This window comes from Austrofundulus limnaeus, unplaced genomic scaffold (assembly GCF_001266775.1).
Source record: "Austrofundulus limnaeus strain Quisiro unplaced genomic scaffold, Austrofundulus_limnaeus-1.0 Scaffold573, whole genome shotgun sequence".
Taxonomy (NCBI): Eukaryota; Metazoa; Chordata; class Actinopteri; order Cyprinodontiformes; family Rivulidae; genus Austrofundulus; species Austrofundulus limnaeus.
Genome location: NW_013952975.1, coordinates 106,331 through 116,665, shown reverse-complemented (window position 1 = coordinate 116,665; position 10,335 = coordinate 106,331). Strand labels below are relative to the sequence as shown.

General features: G+C 39.7%; 1 protein-coding gene across 1 annotated transcript in view; it reads left to right on the top strand.

Moving 5' to 3' along the window:
• Positions 1-10,016, top strand: part of LOC106530899 (F-actin-capping protein subunit alpha-2) — a gene marked incomplete at its 5' end in the record, with an annotated part of 37,596 nt that extends 27,580 nt beyond the window's left edge. Inside the window, 4 exon segments of the mRNA XM_014026627.1 lie at positions 2,122-2,200; positions 6,013-6,084; positions 6,319-6,381; positions 8,959-10,016. Of these exon segments, the coding sequence (XP_013882081.1) occupies positions 2,122-2,200; positions 6,013-6,084; positions 6,319-6,381; positions 8,959-9,099 (355 nt within the window).
• Between the last annotated feature and the right edge of the window lie 319 nt (positions 10,017-10,335).

Here is a 10,335-nt window from a genome sequence, read left to right as displayed (position 1 = left end):
CGACTGCAACCAGCCAGCCAACGACTGCAACCAGCCAGCCAACGACTGCAACCAGCCAGCCAACGACTGCAACCAGCCAGCCAACGACTGCAACCAGCCAACCAACGACTGCAACCAGCCAACCAACGACTGCCATTCGTTGGTTGTGGTCGTTGGTTGACTAGTCACAGTTCTTTTTTGGAGCATAAATTCTAGCAAGAACAAACCCCACACTGTTGTATACCGCTCAGCACGATAGACTATGAAAGGTGTGTGCGAAAATGTCGAGCCACCATGTGACTGCATGTAGACCAGAGGTGCCCAAAGTGTGGCCCGTGGGCCAAAGTTGCCCCACCAAGCCATTTGATTTGGCCCACCAGCAGTTGTCCTGGTTCCTAGATTGTAATCTCCTGTCTTATGTAGAAACACTATATTTCCACTTAGTCTTTTCAACCATTGGTCCAATTATACGTACTAGGAGCTGTAGTCAGTCTTAACTCATGGTACTCATTTTATATTTGAATTATGTTAAGATTAAATATAAAATATAAGTAACTACAAGAGACATTTGGATTAAATTTAAGCCCATATCTAGATTTGCACACCTTTATAAGACCCCATATACTCATTTAAAATTATGAAAAGTCCCATGAGCCTTTGCTGTCTGAGCATACGTTGAAATTTCTCCATGTCCATGGGCTGAAAACAAACAAACAAAAGAATGTGAGCAACTGCACTGGCTGCTAGCTTAATTATAAAAAGTAAAACAACTTCAGTAACACAAATGTCAGTATTTGCATTTCATGTACTATATTACTGCATTTGGCCCACGGCCCTCAGAATGATTTTAATTTTGGCCCTCTCAGGGAACATGTTTGGGCACCCCTGATGTAGATTGTTAGGCTTTGGGTGGAGCATACTAGACCCAATGACTGCAACCCCTCCTCCCTGGGGAACATGTTGGTCTAAAATGTCCTGTAATTTTAAGACTAGATGGCTGAAAATTCATCAGTAACATAACTCATGCTCATCATGAACAGACATCCATCTTTGTTAGATCTGTCTTTTTAACATTACCTTGAACCTTTGAAGAGAACTGAATTAATTCCTGGTTTCATCATGAAGAGGGTGTCTGGTTTGGGAACCTCAGGGTCTCATCTCTGCTGTATGCAGATGATGTGGTTCTGTTGTCGTCTTCGGGCTAAGACCTTCATTGTACACTGAGGCGGTTCTCAGCCGAGTGTGAAGCAGCTGGGATGAAGGTCAGTTCCTCTAAGCCTGAGGGCATGGTTGTCTACTGGAAAAGGGTGAAATGCCCCCTCTGGATCGGGGGAGAGTCTCTACCTCAAGTGGAGGAGTTTAAGTATCTGGGTGTCTTGTTCACCAGTGTTGGTAGGCTGGAGCAGGAGATTGATCAACAGAGTGGATCCTCGTCCTCAGTAATGAGGGTGTTGCTACAGTCAGTCCTGGTGAGTAAAGAGCTGAGTCAGAGACGAAGTTCTTGATTTACTGGTCTGTCTTCATTCCAACCCTCACCTGTTATCATGAGGCGTGGACCATGACCAAAAGAACACGATCCTGGACACAAGTGGCTGAAATGAGTTTCCTTCCCAGGGTGGCCAGGTTCAACCTTAGAGGTAGTGTGAGGAGCTCTGTCATCCGGGGGAAGCTTGGAGTAGAGCTGCTGCTCCACGTTGAAAGGTTCATCTGATTAGGACGCCTCCCTTTAGAGGTGTTCCGGACACGTCCCACTGGTAGGAGACCCTGGGGAAGACCCAGGACTCACTGGAGGGATTATGTATCCTCTCTGGCCTGGGAACACCTTGAGGTTCCCCAGGATGAGCTGGAGATCATGATGTAAACATAAAACAGAACACAGTAGAACTCAACCAGAAACCTGGTACAGTTCCTCACATCTCATAAACAAAATTCTACTTTATGTCTTTTAGTTCACCTAAGCAAACATGTTGAAAATAAATTTTATTTTCTGTCACAAACCTGTTTATTGGTAGTCCCTCTGTACACATCAAGGCTCAGCTGGTCTAAATTGGAGGTTTGTTTGTATATTAAAGAAGAAAGACTTGTTCAGTCAGACTGTAGCAGATGTAACCACAGTCTCTTTGTCTCTGCGTTTTTGCTCAGGAATGGACGCTGGAGGTCAGAATGGAAGTTTACCGTCTCCCCCTCCACCACTCAAGTGGCAGGAATCATGAAAATCCAGGTATTTAGTTTGAATCTCATGCTCTGTGAGAAGATCGACACATGGGATTATCTGCTGCATGGGATTATTTGTTTAAAGACTTCATAGAAATTTAGTGCAATGTTGAGTAACTTTCAACATGTCTGGTTATGCAGTAAAGTCGTTTTCCTCGGACTCTCTTTGACTCTACTCAGGTCCACACAGTCCTGAAGGTTTTCCATTTAACTTGAGTACCACAAAAAAAGTGGGTGGGATTGTTTTAGCACAGCCGCCTCAAACTCCCCTGACAGTTTAATCAGATTTAGTCAGTGGCAGACAAAGGTTTCTTGATTCTCTCAGCTGATGCAGTTCTGTCTGATGGATCAGAAGTTTTATTTTTTAATCTGGGAGATGCTTTCTCCAATTTTTGTCCATTAAAACATTTTAGTAGACACTGTTGAGGTACAAAATAGTTGAACGCTGCAACAATTAGTCACTGTAGACCAGTGTTTCCCAAAGTTGGGGTCGGGACCCAAAGTGGGGTCCCGAAACATCAAGGTGGGGTCCCGAAAATATTTTCTGAATTAATTACGTTTTTGCCTTTGTTGTTACAAAGGAGTGAGGTTAGTATATTTAAAATGAATAAATGTAGTATAAAAATATTGTTACTATGCCCATGTTTAGTTGACCTGATACAAATGTTTTTCATCCAAAAATAGCTGGGGGCACATGTCTCTGCTACTGTTATTTTGTGGGTCAAAAGCTGAAAAGTTTGGGAACCACTGCACTTTGGTTCCTAAAGTTGGGCTTGGGACCCAATTATGGGTCACAAAGCACCTTTGATAATCTCCAGAAACTAATTTAAAGGGTAATAAAATAATTGCTGCTGTAATATTTTCCCTATAATTATTACAAAAACACAAAATAAGTATAAATAAGTATTTATATTTGTGTACAAGCTGTTTAGATTGTCAAAAAGCCTGTGTTTTTAGGGTTATTAATGAAGTTCGTGTCCTCAGAGCAGTAATATTTGGGGTCACAAGTTTTTGCCATGGATATTTTGTGGGTCAGAAGATAAAAAGTTTGGGAACCACTGCTGTAGACGACAATAAAAAGGTCAACGTGTTTTTATTGTTGACACATCATACACAGTTTTTAATAAACGTCTCTCACCATAAAGAACCACAAATGTTTTTGTAACTGTAATGCACAACTGGAACACCTGGGAGCAGCATCAGCTCCCAGTGTGCCATTTCCAGTGTATCATAACACAGCACAATCGCCTCATAAAGATCGGACACTAAACGTCTGAACATGTTCCTGTGACCAGTTCTGTGAGGTGGGAGAGACGCCAAACCTGCTACCTCCAGATTGTGTTGCTCTGATTACTTTGCGGTTTCCAAATAAAAGTCGAAACTGTGAAAACAGATACTTTTAAAAGAAATCCATCAAAAGCTAAGCAGTTATTTTTGGAAAGACCAACAACAGCTATAGGCTTCTGAGTGAAATTGCTTATATTTGGAGATGGAGAAAATATGTAAATAAAATATACACAATAAAACGATGAACAGTTGTGTAAAATACTGAGTGAACTTTGAACTCCTCAAAATGTGAATGAAAGAAAACTTGTACTGGGTTAGGCTGCAGTATAATAAAGAGCAATAATTATTTTAGTTCATTTTATACACTTAGGTGATTCAGAGTATTATTTATGAGATGTTTGAGACAGAGATGTGTGCAAGTTCAAGTCAAGTCTCAAGTCTCTTGACCTCAAGTCCAAGTCTCGTTGCATGTATTTACTTAACTGTCAGTTTGATCAAAGGTATTCTAACTAAACTAGATTATATTCTATAGTACTATATTTTAATCAAGTATTAAAACGTAGTAGTATTTTTTAATACTACTACTAAAACATAATACTGTTTTAAAAATTCAAATAAGGTTAAGGTTGAAATAACAACAACCAAGCATTTAGAGTATTGTTAACTGTATTTTGCACTTGTAATTTTACAAAAGCACACTGCAATTATATCCTTTCATTGACAAAGAACAAATCCAACAAATCTGCTGCTGATTTTACAATAAAATACTAGATAAAATATGTTTAAATGCATAAAAGCATGTCAGCGAAGATGAAGAACCAGAATCTTTAAAGAGCAAGGGCTGCACAAGTTATCACAAAAACAAACTTTGGATTTGGTCTCCACACACTTTACATTTTGCCAGTCTCTTGTCATGGCGTTGAATAAAGTCTCTGTAAGCAAAGCTTATAATGGATGGTAGCAGAGCTGCTAGCTGCAACACACCTGCCATGCTGAAGCTTTGTTTGTCACGTAGTGTACATGTCATTAACATTGGACAGCGTTGGCCCCTCCCATTCTCAGGCGAGGTGGAGTGGAGTATGGATGTGTATTGAAGTGAGAATCGTGAGTCAGGCAGTGAAAAGACTTGCAATGTTCGCGAGTCTCAAACCACGAGTCCAAGTCAAGTCTAAGTCTCTAATAGTAGGGACTTAAGTGTGACTCAAGTCTTAAGTCAGAGTCACGAGTCCACATCTCTACTTTGAGACTTTTTTTTTAAGAAGGACTAGAGGAAGGTGTTTTGCTTTTGTGGAAGCAATTTAAAAACAGCATCATGAACCAGTTCAAATAAAGTTTCATTGTTTTGCTGTGTACTCAGTTTATGAACTCACAATGGGCCTCATGCAAGTTCGTACACACAGATTTGTTCTTAAATTGTGCGTACGAGTGATTTAGGAGAATTTGTGGCATTCACCAATGTTTTCGTATTCTAAGGTTTTTTTCAGATACGAACAAAATTCATGTGTGGTCCAGACTTGTCGTATATTTTGCGAGCAGTCAGTCTGCTGTTATCCAGACGGGTTTTCCTCACTAATAACTTTATATTTCATTATTTAGAAAATATTTAGAGTTGAAAATAAATCACACTCCATAATTATGTTGGCTAGAGGCTATTCTGTTTGACCTGGAATTAGATTTTAACGACATAAATTGATTAGATTAAGTTAAATTGTCTATAACATTACAATATTAATATGAAGATCACAAACTAAAAAACAACTTAAATTATGCATTAAGTTTGGAGACGTTTTAAAATGTGTCTTTTCAGAACCACATCTGTTACTTGTGACCGCAGGGAGGGGGGCGACGGCGGGGGGTGGGGTGAGGGTGTGTGTGTGAAAACTGTGTAACACAGTTGTTTACACTTAAACTAAAAATATTTGACCAAAGAAAAACCGGAGCTGGACTAGAGAGAGATGAATATGATTTAGATTTTTATTTCTATGACTGTAACGACCCACAGGAGACACGACATTAACAGCACATTTCATTCCTTTAAGCAGCTCCTTTAATTCCACAGCTGACGCTGCTAAAGAGAACAATTTTTGTTCTCGATCTCAGAGAGCAGGACTACAATCTCTGAACTCGTAAAGTTCTTCTTTTTTACTTTGCAATGTCATGTATAAATGGACACTTCCTGGTAAGTGAGGCAGGAAACATATCCTTATATGGTGTTTTTGGAGTGGTAATTATGTAAATAACCTCTCCTCGTGCACGAGCAGCTGGATACGAACAGGTGGAATTTACGCAGCTCATTTACACACTTTTCCTGAAGATAGAAGAGTTTGTTGAATCTGACGTGACATGTTCGTACGAACCCTTTGTACGAACAAAAGTAAGAAATTTAGGATAAGAGTACGAACATGTTCTTGCATGAGGCCCAATGATCCTGGAGTAGAATGATAATAATACTGAACTGTGACATAGTATTTATTCTTTGTTTTTTCCATTATAGTTGTAATTGTCCTGATTTAAAGACCTTTGTCTCTGTAGGTTCATTACTATGAGGATGGAAACGTTCAGCTGGTGAGCCACAAGGAGGTCCAGGAGTCCATGTCCATTTCTGTGAGTAGAACTCCACACAGGTTTGCTCCATCACACCTCACAAAATCCGATCCTGTTTGAAGGTGGCTGCACCTCTGGATCATTGTTCAACATTAGTAAAGTTCATGTTGTCAACAAATACTACCACGATGTCAACTTTTTAAAATAATATTTACAGTTTTAAGGTGGTAGTTGACGTACTCTGAATCTTCCTCTTTCCTTTTCTAAAACATGAATATCTTGTCGATTTTGTAGAATGAGGCTTCAACTGCTAAGGAGTTTGTTAAGATCATGGAGGCTGCAGAGAACGACTATCAGGTATGTCAGAACATGAAGTGGTGGGAAACTGAACCGTCACCTCGACCTTTTGACCTTATTCTGTAAATGTTAATGAATTGTGTTGAAGTGATGTGTTCAAGAAAACTGATGCATCTTATTGAGTTTGGGGTGGACCCCCTCCACGCTGGACGATAGGCTTGCAGCGCTCTCCTGCACCCTCTCTGTGCTTTATACATCAGCTGTTTGCTCCTATGTAGACCCAGACCCCCGTCAGGGTCTGTGAATCTCTGCTGATGGATCAGCATCAGTTTTAGCCTTGCTGTGAAGGAGGAACCATTCAGCAGCATGAAGGGTTTCTGTGCTTTTGTCTTTTTCTGTCCTCTCAGCAGACCTGACCATTGTTTTCTTCTTGCTTTGTGTTTGAAAGGTGAAAACAGAACATCTGTGCAGCATTTATTGTTTTGTGGGAAGTAGAGCTTGGCGGTATGACCAAAATTTTATATCACGGTATTTTCAACATTTACACCGGTTTCACGGTATTTCACTGTATTTTTCTTTTCATCACAGACCAGCTGATAGTAAAATGTACAAACACTGCTTGTTGACTTTTTTCTTTTACTGTACCTCTGTCTGTGTTGCTGTTTCCCTCCTCTATGTGTCTTTTCTCTGACTGGTGGTTGGAGACTGTAGTCATTTTGGTCTAGTCGTGAAGGAGGAGGGTTAAGAAAAGATTATCGGTTCTTTTGTTTTATGTTATTTAACAAAGATTAACAGGACAACTCACCATGCACACCAGTCAACTCAACTCCACTACAAAACTACTTCCCCCGGGCTTTTCACAATAGAACCACACTAAAGTCTCCATACGTCTCCACATTAACGTCGCGTGTTTAAGCTAACCGTGTATGTCACTGAAGAGGTGTTCATTACATTCAGCGATGGTGAAAACAGGATGTTTTTTTAACGTCAGTCAATATAAGCAGCAGAATCGCTACCCACCGCTACAACAAGCTGCTCAACAATAACATTAGCATGCTAACGCATGTAGCGGTGCTACGAGGAAAAGTGTCCCCCAGGAAACAGTTCACTGGCGGCCACGACGAAGCGTTCCGAACATGTTCAGGCTATTTAAACCGGTATGTCGGTATTCATAAAATTCATATCATAACAAAAATAAAAACCTGCCCAGCACTAGTGGGAAGTGTAAATTAGTCATAGCAGCCATGTGGTGGGAGGTTTGCAATAAATGGTAAATAGACTGAACTGTGTGTGTGTGTATATATATATATATATATATATATATATATATATATATATATATATATATATATATATATCTGCAACTAGCCGATGCTATATATATATATGCTGTGGAAGATGATATATATATATATATATATCTGCAACTAGCCGATGCTATATATATATATATGCTGTGGAAGATGATATATATATATCACACTTTATCAAGCCCCGTGAGCTTTGTTTGCTTAGAAAGTCTGGTTCGGGTTCACACTGTCATTTGGAGCCACCGAAAAACACATCCTTAATAGTTCTGCCTCATCTTCCACTCATGCTGAGCTCGTTGAAGAAAAACAAAATAAAAATCCTACAGCCACTAAAGTCAGACGTTACTCCATGTTTGTGAAAAAGGAAGTTGCGCTCAGTGTCTTCAGAGGTTGTTTCCTTCAATGGTTCTTGGTGCAGCGCCACCACAGGTGAGGGGGCGAACAGGTCGCTCAAAGGGTTTAGTTCGTTTGACAAAGAGCTGTGTGAAAGTGAACCACGCCCACTGAAAATTTAAACAAATATTACATTTTTGGTCGCCAATCGAACCGAGTCTATTGGACTATCAGGTGTGAAGAGTACATGTTAAAAAAGAAGAGAGGCAGATGGGTACCAGCTCTCAAATATTGATCATTTATTACTGGAATGGTTTTTAGACCTAGATATATTTTCTGTCAGAGGAAAGCCTCAGTGGAAGTGTCAAATTACRGCTCTGTAGCTCTTGACACATCTCAGACACCCACAATGACTCAGGACTATTTTAAGAGAAAACTTGTTGCACAAACATTTTGAACATTTTTAACGCTCAAACGACAAAACAAACTGAGAATCCCTGATGGCTGTAAGACATTCTGAAAACACCCCTACGGTTAAGAATTATGTCCATCGGCTAGTTGCAGCTCAGCCAGAGACCACCTTAACTGACTTGTAGTGGTGCCAGCACCATGTGGGGTGTGAAGGGGTCATAACCTGGACCAAGACACTCCAGTGTGAGCCAGCTCCATGTCATGATACACATACTACCATCACATAATTATAATAATAATAACCATTATTTTTCATGGTTGTGGGGTCATCGCCCAGTGTGAAGAAGACCGTACTCATCTCTTTTTAGTGAGAAAATGCGTCACTTTTTCATAAAAATGTGGGGTAATTGTTCTGCCTGTAGACGCGAGTCAAACTGCTGAATTTGTCAGATCAGGCTCAGAAAACACAACCATCATATGTTCATTTGTCACCTTACTGCTCAGAACAATTGAGTTTAACTTTTAGTTGGGAAACATTCTGCCCTTTTCCAGAAATAAGAATTTCTTTCTCTGTTCCTTTCAGACGGCCATCAACGAGAATTACCAGACCATGTCGGACACTACCTTCAAAGCCTTACGCCGCCAGCTTCCTGTGACTCGCACCAAGATTGATTGGAACAAGATCCTGAGCTACAAGATTGGAAAGGAGATGCAAAACGCCTAAACAGCAGAGAAGAGTACAGACAGATCACCCTGACCCCCTTTCCCCTCCCAAACAATGTTGCATGACTGGATAGTTGTATCGTCTTTGTACAATGATTAGAGCAAATGGGCAAAGAAAGGTTTGGTCTCAGACATCACGTCTTTCTTTCCACTCACTGTTAACTCTTTTGTATATTGGATCTATGAAAATAAAGGTTATTATATTTTGGGGGGAAAAAAATCAAAAAACATTGGAATACATAGGAATAATAAAACACCTGTATGCAGCAACCGTACACGACCACCTGTGCAATATCTGTTGTCAGTGAGACCACATCTTCATTTTGACCCAATGGAAAAAAAAAACAGTTTGGATTTTCGATTGTGGTAAAAACAAAACATTTTTGGGAGAATTTTTGTCTCCGTTTACAAAAAGAGGTCAAATATTACAGCTTGATCCAACAAGTCCCACCAGCTCACGGCTCAGTCAAATATAAACACGCTCTTCAATGAAAAGTCTTCACTGACTGGTATTTCTGGCACAATCGACAGCCACTCCTTGTTCTTGTTCTCTTGTTTTGGTACTTCCCTCACCGTCTGTCCTGTCTGTGAGATTCTCAGCGCTCCTCGCCTTTCTGGACTCTCATTCAGCGCAGAGAGTTCTGACCACCTAACAAGCTTCGTTAACAAGACATGAGTCGCTAAAAAAATGTGCATATTGTCTTCTAATTTACAATAAAATCAAAAAAGTATCACTTTCTCCTCCAGTGCTTATTTTTATTAAAAACAAAACCTGACTGTATTATATTACCAAGGCACATTGTAATATATATACCTGTATGAAGCATCCTGTCTGTCAGCTTGGTGATTTATTTCCATGAGATTACTTGTAATTCAGTCACAATTATGTTGGATTAAACGACAAATTTTCTATTTACAGACTCGCTCCTAATTTCTGAAACGGTTGAAATAAAAAGCTCTTTATTGATGACTTTACTTAAGTTTTAGGAGTCAAATGAAGTCTTTGATTCAGAGTCCATTAATGAGTTTGGCACTAATAGGAAATCAATATTTAGTGTAAAACTGCTAAAAGTATTTTCTAAATTTAAAAGGACATCTTGATGTTGCTTCCGTTAAAGGAATAGTAAACATCTTACATGTTGTAGATAAAAACAGTTTATTTTTCATAATTGATGAGCTAATCTGAAGGTGACTCAGACCAGAGTAAATCCCAACAGTCCTAAAGTGTCTCTAATCT